General features: G+C 37.5%; 1 protein-coding gene across 2 annotated transcripts in view; it reads left to right on the forward strand.

Moving 5' to 3' along the window:
* MGAT4A (alpha-1,3-mannosyl-glycoprotein 4-beta-N-acetylglucosaminyltransferase A) overlaps nucleotides 1–12314 on the forward strand; it is an 80006-nt gene that overhangs the window by 41951 nt on the left and 25741 nt on the right. For both annotated transcript variants that reach the window (XM_061459704.1, XM_061459706.1), the window contains 4 exons: nucleotides 7003–7049; nucleotides 7563–7676; nucleotides 8273–8348; nucleotides 10146–10260. In XM_061459704.1, the coding sequence (XP_061315688.1) occupies nucleotides 7003–7049; nucleotides 7563–7676; nucleotides 8273–8348; nucleotides 10146–10260 (352 nt within the window). The remainder of the gene's footprint in view (nucleotides 1–7002; nucleotides 7050–7562; nucleotides 7677–8272; nucleotides 8349–10145; nucleotides 10261–12314) is intronic.

Here is a 12314-nt window from a genome sequence, read left to right on the forward strand (position 1 = left end):
ACCATGCAATCTCTTCATGTAAACAGTGGCTGCTAAATTAAAACATGTCGGTCTTCAAAAGTGTTTTTTCTCTGTGTCTCTGTGCACCTTTTGTGGAGAACCTTTTATTCTTTGGAAAAGCTTCTGTACTGGTTGGGTCAGTGTGACACAAACACCCAGCAAGGTACTATCCTCTATTCTGGTATGAACAAAGCCTCAGCAGACTAAGCACTGAGTGCACATACTGGATCAAACCTTGCTGAGCCTGTTTTGGATGTATTAATATTGGAGTAGAATATGTGAAACTTTAACAGCAAAATAAACAAGCTTGTATTGTTACCTATTCTTGCTCTGGGCCTGAATTGTATATCTCTTTGATCAGCAGATATCTTGACAGAAAACAAAGGAGTATTTTGTCTCTCTTGCTCTCAACATGGGTGTATTAATATAATCAGAGAAGTTCCATCCATTCAGCTGGTTGTTGAACACTTGAGAGCTGCTCTGTAGAGTGTGTTCCTAGTCCTCAAAACATCTGACTACATGTCTCAAGTTGGAGAAAGACCAGTAGATCTTAGCATACACATGTATGTAATATATATGGCTTTTTGGTTTTTGTTTTTTTTTTTACGAAAGCTATACAAGGCTATTGTGTGAGACGATAACATTATATTCACCATGTAGTTTTAAAGGCCTACAGAGATGGTAGCCTTTGTTTTGGACATCTCACTCAAAACTGATCAGGATGACCACAATTTCTAGATAACTGACAGCTCTTTTACGTGGAATGGTAACTTGGCCTGACAGTGAGAATGTGAGATATTTAAACTGCTGTTGCAGTGACTGCTGATACTGGGCACCGTCATGGGATCTTACGTTCCTCTTTGCATGGCAGGGAGTAGCAAAGTTTTTTATATAGGACTAAAACAGTGATAATCTTTCTTAGATCTTTCTTAGATCTGAGAAAACATCCTTGACAGGATTTGAAAACTTCCATGTACCTGTGACAAATTCAGTGCCTCAGCATGAAGATAAAATTCAGGACTGTGGTCTTTTCTCAAACCCTAGAGAGTTGAATGACTGAAGTGCTTCTTTTTAAGATACCTGTTGAGGTGCACCTTGTCCACAGTAACTATCTGGTGCTTATGTAAGGGAACATCACCGTTTTCAGAGTTGTATCTCTCTTTGGTATCATTTAGTGTATTTGTGAGATGGAAAGAAAGAGTAATAATCTGATTTCAGAAGCATTCTAGTAGGTGACTTCATGCCTGGATGATTGACTGAATTGACATTTCGAGTTTTGGGCACCACTATCAAATTTTGCTGCTGTGGTCTACCTTGGCTTAAAGATAATGAAGACAAATTGCTTCTGTCCTCCAAATAAAAGATACCTATAATAGAAGGATGCTTTTGACTGTACACAGCACCTACCTATCTTCTGGAAAACAAATAATCTAAACCCTTTTAGCAATTTACAGGCTCACCTATGGGCAAAAAAGTTTTTTGTTTTTGTTTTTTCTTTTGGCTGGCCTTCTTAAAAGCTAAACCTATTCTCTGGTGTGGTGTTGTGGTTCACAGCACAGTCTGTATGGATGTGTGCCCTCATGATTGAGGAGCTGACATGCAGGGCACAAGGGCAGGGAGAAGCAGGAATGGAGTGCTACAAGAATGTACTTGTGTTCCTGCTATTGCTGCCAAAAGCTTTGTATTGTGAAACCCTGTCCTGAAGTGAATTGGGTTAATCACAGAAATGATGGGAGAGAGATATTTCTTACCTGTTTGGTAGAACGTGGATTTTCAGTAAGGGAGAGAGGAAGTCATTAGCTCATGTAGCACACAGAGGCTACATTTTGCTTATGTAACATTACACAGCTGCGTTAGGACAGTATTCTGCATTGCTGGTTTTTGCTTTGCATCTTGTTTTCATGTTTCCTGTATTTAACGTGAACTTGCTGCTTCAGACCTGAAAGCAGACACTGTTTTCTTGAAAGTAATTTCTTTTTTCAGCTGCATTTGTTGAACTCAAACAGATATTATTGCCTTATGCTTTATTTATATCTGTACACTATTGCAACCACTGCTGCACTCTTACTCCTCAGGGCTTTTCTTCACTGCATAAATAGCCAAAAATAAGTCCAAATTCCACTTCAGTGGCTGCTTTTTCTTGTGTGAATTTTAATGCCTTGTATATAGGTTACTATATTCCTATGTACTTTCACCATGTCAAGGCAAATACGCATTTACGTTGTCTTTTCTGGAGGCTGTTCAATTTTGCATTGTTTGCTATTATTTAAAATACACTGTAAAATTATTCCACCCCTATTCTACAGGGATGATGAAAGATCAAATAAAATTGTAGAAATTAGTAAGCAATGAAATGACTGCACTTTACAGATTAGTGTGGTTGTTTGCCAGAGATAGTTTTCTTTTTGGAAGATGTTATTGAGTAAGTTAAGACTTACTTCTATTAGATTTCATTCAAGATTTAACATCTGCATAATCTAACAGCCTAGATAAACCACATTGTTTAGAATATACTGTACAGTTAATGTCTGAATTTCTCCCCTCTTTCGCTGCAGCTTTTCTTCTTGAATTTGTAATATTTTGATTTTCTGCATCTTAATTCCTCTCCTGGTGGCCTGCGGGGGGGGGAACGACCAAAAAAACAACCAAAAACCAACAAACCTTTGGAATTTTAAGTTGATTCTTAAAACTAGTATCTTGGGTTACTGTGACAGTTGGCTAGCTGTTAATCAGAACTTTCTAACCTCTTGTTTTGTCTGCTAGCTAATACATTGCTATGCACATGCTCACTCATAAAAATCAGTAAAAAAGATTGGAAAGTTCATTGCTACTCTGGTTCCTTGTGTTTGTTATGAATAACAATGTTCAGACAAATCTTAGAATAATTGCAAATTTGAGATGCATTCTTACCTCAACTAGAGGAGGTGCTTCAGGGAATTGTAGGGCAACATCTGACAAAAATCAAGGAAAGTTAAAAACTTATTTTACTGACAGTCTGAAACTTTAGTTTGGTCCACAGTGGACTCTTTTAGAGTTTTCTTTCAGAAAGATTCATCGAAGCATTCTATATGTCTCTCTCATCAAAATTGCTGATGTAAGGAGCTAAACCTTAGATGTTGCCATGTTCACAGACTTATGAAAGTCTGTAGATCACATAAGCTAGAATCTTCTGTTCTTGCTCAAAGTTTAGATAGGCTCAAAGGCAATACTGGTGAGGTATCTTGAAGAGGAGTCGACTGCGGAATACTGAATACACAAAATCACATCTGTCTCAGGAAGTAACCTGAATTAAAAATAGTTGGAGTGTGGTTGGCAGCAGGAGGGAGTATTGTGTATGCTTGTCCTATTCTTATTCTTTGCTATGTATCTGTTCATGGCAGCCACTGCTGGAAACAAGATGCTGACCTGGATCAATCTTTGGCCTGATCTGGTATGAATGAAAAGAGGAGGATGTCTCACCCCAGGTGTTCCTGCTTTCTCTCAGAGATCAGTCATTTCATAAGGCTAGGAAGAAAAACCAAGCATAAAGATTTGAACTGCTGATATTGAAGTAACCACCCCTGCTTATGCCTTTCATTAGTTCCCAGCAATCTACCAAACAGGACAAACTTGTTTGTAAGGCTTTGTGTGGTTCATTGATAAGGTGCATCTTTGTGGCTGGCACTGTTAACTCTTAGGTTGCGGCCTATCACAATTCTGCATTTAATCACTTTAAAGGAACTAATTCTTATTTTTTTTTTTTTTACTTCTTTTTCCTGGGTCCCAAAGTCCTAGGGATTACTTAGTCTTCAACCTTAATAGTTTTACTAAGAAAAAATTCTGGGTTTGTTATTGCATTCTGGTTTGATAGACAAAACCATTCATATCTGTAGCCTCAGGTTGTGCTGTGTTGGTTGGGATCACCAGTGACATTTCCTTTCAACAGCAGCAAGCAGCACTGATACCATGAAACAGAATTTAAGCTCATCATAGCTGCTCCAAAGTCAACCTAGTATCTACCAGATGATCTTCCCTGAAGCCTGAAGAACAGTTACACTTTGTCTTTCACGGGTGACTTCCTTTTGATTAATCTGGATTTGTCTTGTCCTGTTTAAGGTTCTTGGAGAAGACAAGGGTATTACTCCTTATGCAGTCTTGTGTCCTGCAGGTTGATAAAGAGGAGCGTAGGTCTTATATTGTCAAGGCAGTAATCACTTTCTTCCTCAGAAATGGGGAATAGCTTTTGGTCAGTAATAGGTTCGGATTTGGGGTTTTTGTTGCTTTGTTTTTTGTTTGTTTGGGTTTTTTTTTTCCTGTTTTCAGTTACTAGCTGAATTTTTTGCTACTGCTTGGAAGATCCTTAGGTTAGAGCAATTATCTAATCCTGATTTCCTTCCATCACGACCCTGCAAAGTCTTCTATACAGTTAACTCTTCCCTTGGGGATAGTCACAGCTTGATCAAATTTAGTGCATATTCTCATTTATTTCACGAGGGTTGTGTGAAATAACTTACATGTGCCACCTTCCTGGGACATGCCCACAGCTGAAGCATGTTGGCAAAGATCCCATGTACTGTTAGTCTGGGTAATGAGAGGAGTTGGTTGCCTCTGGAAGTTCTCTGATATGGAAATGTGACAGTCAACCTGCTATCCTGAGGGAAAGAGTTTGGTGTTGAAATCCTGGTTCTGAATCTCAGATGTTGCTGAAATACAACTGCTTATTTAGAAATAATGGCAGGATATCAAGTTTTTAATGCGTTTGATCTTGTGAAAAATGGCATAAACTCTTTTAACCTCAATGTTCTTTTTCATTCTAAAAATGGTGTCTCCTTTTGCACTATGTTGATACAGTGGTTATTGATTCAGAAGGAAGGCTACTTATTAAACCAGCAGTGGTATTTGCCGTCTCGTGTTCAGTGCAGCTAGACCAGAGCATCTTGATGCTGTGTGACACCAGCACAGATTACAGTATGAGATTGGAAGATTACAGACTACATCTCTTTAACATGAAGCTATTGTGATTGCAGCTCTGCTGTGAAACTGCCAACCTTTCGCATGAAGGACACAAATAAATAAGGGAAAGTAGGGAAAAAAACCTTCATATTCCAGACTTTTCTTTCTTTTCTGATTGTGGTGAATGCTATGTAAGTATGTAAGGCTTAAAAGCACTAGCAAGGCTTCATGGTGTATCTTCAAAATGCATCGAAACTATGTTTAGTCTCAGGAGATGCGCACTAAGGCACGGACTTGTGACCAAACATACGCTTGCAGCTGGGATGAAGTTAGGCATTTATTTTCATCTCTGGAATATTGTATAGAAACTAGCTGTGTTTCTGCTCTGTATATGTATATACATTAATGTGTATACATATATATTTTAAATCTTGCCTTTTTCTATACAATTGCAGTACGGTCTGTTTAACAAGTACCTGAGTTATTAATGCTAGACCAGGTAATTGAAGGTTGGTGCGCCAACTAGAAATTCAAATTGCTTGTCTTTTTTGTATGCTGACTAAACAACAATTTCTGTATTTTTTTATGCTTAAAAGGTTAAAAAAGAGAGAAATGTTTCAGTTAAACATGGATATACTAAAATTATTTTTAGGTAGTCTCTAGATCACTGATTTGCAACTGTTACACACAGCATAAGAAGTTATGTCTTAAACTCCATTCCAGTAATGAACTGTGCGTGAGCAATCCATATATGTATTTTAAGACTTAGTGATATATCAAGGTCCGTATGGACCTGTTAGTCTCCATGTGTGGAACTCCCTGCAAGATGAGTTTTAAATTGTGAACACCTTCCCTGCTTACTAGAACTTTTGTCCAGAACTAGGCATAACACTTAGGAAGAAACATGTATGAAAAATTTATAACACATGCTTTCTACTCACATTTCCCTGTGGTATTTAGAACCTGGTTTTGGAAGAAATCCCCTGTTGTCCTTTTTGTAAAAGTGTGCGTCACTGGCATTATGTTGGATTTTATAAAAATAAATCTTTAAAAATAGGAATGGTGCTTTTTAAGATCAAAGGGTAAGCACCTTTATCAAACAAGATTAGTGGTTCTATAGAAATGTTTGGGAGGGATTTATTCTGTATGTGTATAATCCTTTAATGATAACATGCATTACAAATTCATCAGAAAAAATGAACTACTTGTTTCATTTCAAAGGCAGCTATTTCTCCAGAATCCTCATAAGCCACCAGAACTTGGGTTGATCTATAGACTGTAAATTTTCTATTGAAAACTGATAAATAGTGAGTCAAGTTACTAGATTAGGAAATGTAGCAAAGATTAGGGTTTTCAGTAACATTTATGAGTTCACAAACTCTTTCCTGAAATGCATATATATGACCAAGAGAATAGGTTAAATAATTGGCCAGTTCTGGCAAGTTAGATGATCTAGACTTTTCCAGAGTGTCACGGTCTGTGTTTTAACCAACAGTTAATTTTTAGAATCTATGCATCTTTAAGAACTGGGTGTTTGGTAGGATTGATAGTCCCTGAAATTTAGTCTCTGATGCAAAAAAGCAACCCTAGCTGTCTATGTTTGGGTCATCCGTGCTTTAAATGTAAAGTTTAGGAGGTGCATTTTTGAGGAAATAGTGTGTGTTCAGTGACCTGTGTTTCAGAAAGCTTTCCTTGGTAATAGCATCATATATGTTATTATATAACAATAATATGAAGTTCTTCCTATACAAACGCTCAGTGATCATTTTGTCCTTAAGAGCATGAGGGGTTGCAAGAAAATTCCACACTTGGATTAGAACTGTTTGTTAAGTCCAGATACGAGGCAAATGTTCTTCTCTGTTTACAAAACAGTTTGTTCTGCATTACACATAAGCCATAGTTACAAAGCTTTACTTGCAATATTTTCTTATATTACTCAAATGTCTTACATGCTGAAATTGAATTACAAGTACAGCTACGTCTAATGTTTATTTTACTGGGTTGCTTTAAAATGTAGCTCTGAAACTGTTAAATATTCTATTTGGGTTTTTTTTGTTTGTGTTTTTCCAGACTGATCTTGATTATGTTAACAGTGTTGTTGCAAGCCTGGAAAAAGAGTAAGTTGTCATTCATTTTAATGGAGGTTTTCTTAGCTTATCGGTGGGTTTGCTTTTTGGGTGGGTTTGGTTTTTTGTTGTTTTTTTTCCTAAATCTGGTTGTGGTAAGTAATAAAAAGTATTCTGGAAATACGAGATCATGCATTTTTGTTTCTTAGGGGTTTGGATGTTTGAGCAAAAACTTAATAGGTGACAGATTAAGGGGCAGTGATTCAGTCAGTTGAACTGTAAAACAATAAATGGGATTGAATTATTTGGTGCAACATCAATAGATGGGATTGCTTCAACATGCATGGAAATTCGTGGCATCTGTGGCAGGAGGCTATACCAATCTGAAGAAGATGCTAAGGAAAACAACACTTTTTGTATACTTCTATTTTATTTATACTTCTGTTTTACATGCTTTGTTTAAGTCATTGTAACCAGACACAATAACTGTACCAACAGAAAGCGAGCAGAAAGTCTACAGAACTCAGACTCTTTCATGTGATTTTAGGATGTTTCTATTGACAGGTTTTCTACAGAGATGAATTCTGGCTTGGTGGAAGTAATAGCCCCTCCTGCAACTTACTATCCTGACTTGACGAACTTGAAGGAGACATTTGGAGACTCAAAAGAGAGAGTGAGGTTAGTTTATTCACTCAGATCTATTCCCATCTCCTCCCACACCAGCTTTTGTTGTTTATGAAATGGCAAGTGGGATGTGAATTCTTGAAATATTTTCTTACTGTAATTCTTGAAAGTGTGGGGATGCTAAAAGTGCTCTGTGAATCCATTTCATTCCTATCTGCATGCTGTTCTGCGTGTGATCAGAGCCTAATGCTATGCTTGGTTGAATTCATTTAGTGTTAAATTCTTGGAGGAGAACTGAGACTTTATATAGACTTTTTTTGTTTACTGTTTTTCTTGAAATACAGTGTAAACCTCAGTAATTCCAGCTGAATTACCATTTAAAATGCACATTTGTATTTAGTGAAATGTCAGGGAATTTTCACAAAATCACATTCAAGTTAAACCAGTTTTATGTCTGTATTAAAGCATGAGGTGAAAGCTTTGTTCCTTTTATTCAGACAGAGGATTTCCTGAGGGAACAACGCCAAAAGCAACTCCCCTAATATTTCATTAACATGCATCATTCTTTATAGTGATATTTACTTTGCATTCCTAGTGTGTATTGAAATACTTTTTTTTTCATAATTCTTAAGCTTTTAATTTCATTTCAGATGGAGGACGAAACAAAACTTGGATTATTGTTTTCTTATGATGTATGCTCAGAAAAAGGGGGTTTATTACATTCAGGTAAATTTATATTCTTTGTTTTGAGACAAGTTTTCAAATGAGTGTTGAGAAACTATGCTACTGGTCACATCAGGAAGATCCATACAGAACTTGATTCCATAGTTGAAGGAGTGCATTAAATATGGAGGTTATGGTATATGAGAAAGTAATTTGTGGAGGACACTGCCTCTGAAGTAGAAAGTGATTTGTCCTATGTGACTAATTTTTTCTTCAGATGCTTAGTAAAAAAAGCGAGGAATGCAGGCAGCTCCCTAGGCAAAATCCACCTGCACAGTTCTAAATGGAATTTGAGCTAAAATCCAGTTTTACATTCTTTTGAAGGCAAATGCAGTATTATTTTGAAGGCAAATGCAGTATTAATTTATATAGAATCATAGAATGGTTAGGGTTGGAAAGGACTTTAAGATCATCTAGTTCCAACCCCCCTGCCATGGGCAGGGACACCTTTCACTAGACTAAGGCTCTCTCCAACCTGGCCTTGAGCACTGCCAGGAATGGGGCATTTACCCCTTCTTTGGGCAACCCATTGCAGTGCTTCACCACCCTTACAGTAAAGAACATCTTCCTTATATCTAACCTAAACTTGCCCTGTGTAAGTTTGAATACATTACCCCTTGTCCTGTCACTACAGTCCCTGTTGAAGAGTCCCTCCCCAGCATCAGTACAGGCCCCCTTCAAATACTGGAAGGCTGCTATGAGGTCTCCACTCAGCCTTCTCCAGGCTTAACAGCCCCAATTTTCTCAGCCTACCTTCATATGGAGGTGCTCCAGTCCCCTGATCATCCTCGTGGCCCTCCTCTGGACTTGCTCCAACAGTTCCATGTCCTTTTTGTGTTGAGGACACCAGAACTGTACACAATACTCCAAGCGAGGTCTCACAAGAGCAGAATAGATGGGCAGGATCACATCCTTCAACCTGCTGATCACACTAATGACTGTTGTGTGTAGATATATTTTCAATGTGTTGCTAGACTTGTTTTCTGTATTCCCTTTTAAAGAGGTTTTCAAGAACAGAGTTAAGCAATTTTGCTTTAATTTAGCTCAGAATTGTGCCTAATTATGTGTCGCTGCTTTGAAGTAGAAGCTTTACCTACAGGTATTGCAGATTTAGTGAGTAACTGCAGTTAATGATCTTAATTTAGATTTTGGTACTATGTCTCACTAGGGGGAGAGCATGAATACACTGGGAGAAAGGACAGAAGAATCAGGATCCACTGCACTTACTATGAATTAAAGGGCTTGTAGCACCTCATCTTGACAGTTCAACTGCCTGGACTAGATGATTAATTTGGACTATGCACCTATTCTGTTGGACAGCTAAAGCCAGGTGAAATGAATCTCACCTCTGTAGACAATGTCTCTTAGCTTCTTGTCGCAGAGGAGAAATTCTTTCAGTGCTGTCAGGTGCATGAATAAAGAGTGTAACGTTTGTGTACAAATAAAACAGCTACTCTACTTGTTCTACTGGTAATGTCACTTAGTCTAGCATTATTTCAGCGATGATTTTTCTCTGATGGGAGAAGCTAGAAAAGCAATGTTCTGAAGTAATAAGTTGGGATACCTTTGTGAATTCTTACTACAGAAAGATAATGGTTCTCCACAAAGAGACAGACTGTGACCCCTACAATAGTTATTCTTGTCTATAGCATCTAGGTTTTATGGCAGTGCTTGCATTAGAAATACATGGCTATGCGTTAGCAATATATTGTAAATCAGAATTTCCTAGCTGTACTTTTTCTTCTTGCTTTTCTGGCTCTTCTTTTTATTTATGTTTATGTCATTGTTACCTTCCTCTAGCTTGAAGATGACATCGTTGTCAAGCAGAATTATTTTAGCACAATAAAAAATTTTGCACTTCAGCTCGCTTCTGAAGATTGGATGATTCTAGAATTTTCTCAGCTGGGTTTCATTGGTAAGAAATTGTTCACTTTTGTTCAAAAGAACACATTCATCCTCAGACTGTGAATTAATAGTGATCTGACTTCAAAGCTGTCTTCTTTGTACTGGAAATAGATCAAGAAGTAGAAGAAATTCATTGTTTTTTTTAGGAACTCTGGTTTAAGTCAGGGTTTTGTTTTGTTTTTTTGCTGTATGTTTTTTTTGTTTCCCCCCTACCACTCAAAGTCCCCCCAAGTTGTTTCATATATGATTGTATGACTGAGTGTACTCATTTGTATACTTTTGTATGACTCGAACTATTGGAAAAGAGCATTTTTATAACCAAAAGTTAGTTCATTCATAAAAATACAGTTGAACTGCAAGGGATGACTTATATTTTTAATTTAGCTGCTGTGAAACAAAATGTCATTAGAGCACACCTGTCTGAAGTAAAAGAAAAAAGCATGAAAACTATCTCCACCTAAAACAACTTCATTGGCGTCTCTAACAAGATTTCCAAGAATCAGCAGGCATCACTTTGTCTTGGTTGCAAAGCCTGTTCTATCTCCACCTTTCTAATCAATCAAGGAGAAGTTATGACAGTCTGCTCCTTATTAGGTATAGTTAGAGTCTATCTGTCATTTGCAGTGAATGACAGTGAGAGAAGCTAAGGCAGCATCTCAGGCTTGTGGATTGACTACTAGGATGCTGCTGAAATTACTTTAGTTTTTTGCTCTTACACTAATGTTTTTATTGAGAGGTACTAGACATAACAGAAATGCCATGAAAGAGAAGTTTTGAAGGGATTTCACTAATCAGAAGGTTATTTAATTACTGCAGTGATGTGTCATGATCTGTTTAAAGGCACTAAGCTGGAGATACGTGAGGAAAAATTAAAAGCTAAGTCGAACTGTGGAGATTCCTTATGTAGTCAACACAAATGATTCTAGTGCAAGGACTCTAAGTTGAGCTTAGAACAGAAAGAAGTTCTACATGCAACAGATGAAGTGCAGTCCAAGTTCAGTCACTCTCTTGGAAATTCTCTCTCTTGTTTTTACTTTGGATCTACTTTCCAGAGAATGACTTAATCTTTAACTCAGTGACCCATAATGGTAGCACTGAGAACTGTATGAATGGCATGTACTGTCCTTTTTCTAGCTCAGCATCAGGTGTGCTGTTGAGGCAATAGTTCCCTGACTTTCAGGGCCTCAAACATTAACTGAGTAGAAAGGAAAACAATAGATATCTCATAAGGCTGCTATGTTAGGGTACAAACTGGTACTTTGTATATTTCCCTGTCAGTCTAACCTACAGAAACAGTGGAGAGAAGAAGAGGAAATGGGCAGAGGGAAGTCTCCTTACTTATGTTGTCACCTCATAACCTATCTGTTTAGTTGCCTTGGGCTGTCAACAGATAATGCACTGTTGCTGAAATAGTTATGGACTGGTTTTGTGGCCTCAAAGGTGGAAGGGAGAAACAGGGTATGGTATTGCATATCATGGAAAAATAAGCAGAAGCTTTTGCCCTAAATAGACCTGTCTCCTCTGTTGGGGAGTCCCTTGCAATTCTCTGTGGTTCTGTGGCTACAGAGACTGGTTAAATACCAGCATCTGATTAGGCTTTTTTCCTATTTTTTGAACAGTTAAACTATAAACCCAGCTAAGCCCACAATTTGAGTTTTAGCTCCAGTCCTAATTGCACTTGAAATGTAAATTAAATGTATGAAGTGTTTGGGCTATGGAAGTAAATTACATTCATTCTACATTTGCTTAATTTAGTAGTAGAGCATACTCACAAATTGCAGTTTTGTAAGGCTGACATGTCAAAACTTGTGCAAAACCAACTTACGGTTTAGGACATGCATTGTCTAGCTCATGCAGATGTATTTATTATTTGTGTATTTGTGCATTTCACAGCCCTTTCTGTTCTCAGTGCTGCTATAGTAGAGGGCACAGTGCCTAAAGCCAGAAGGAGTAGGTAAATAGTTCTTAATACTGAGATTTGGCTTAATTACCTGCAGAACTATTTAAAAATATTTTTAAAGTTGTTTTTCTGCTCTGTCTATATGCCTTTTTTCAGCAGTTGTA

Source organism: Pezoporus flaviventris, unplaced genomic scaffold (genome assembly GCF_033815535.1).
Source record: "Pezoporus flaviventris isolate CSIRO_AGI_PZ_B2104156 unplaced genomic scaffold, CSIRO_AGI_Pfla_v1 ptg000030l, whole genome shotgun sequence".
NCBI lineage: Eukaryota > Metazoa > Chordata > Aves > Psittaciformes > Psittacidae > Pezoporus > Pezoporus flaviventris.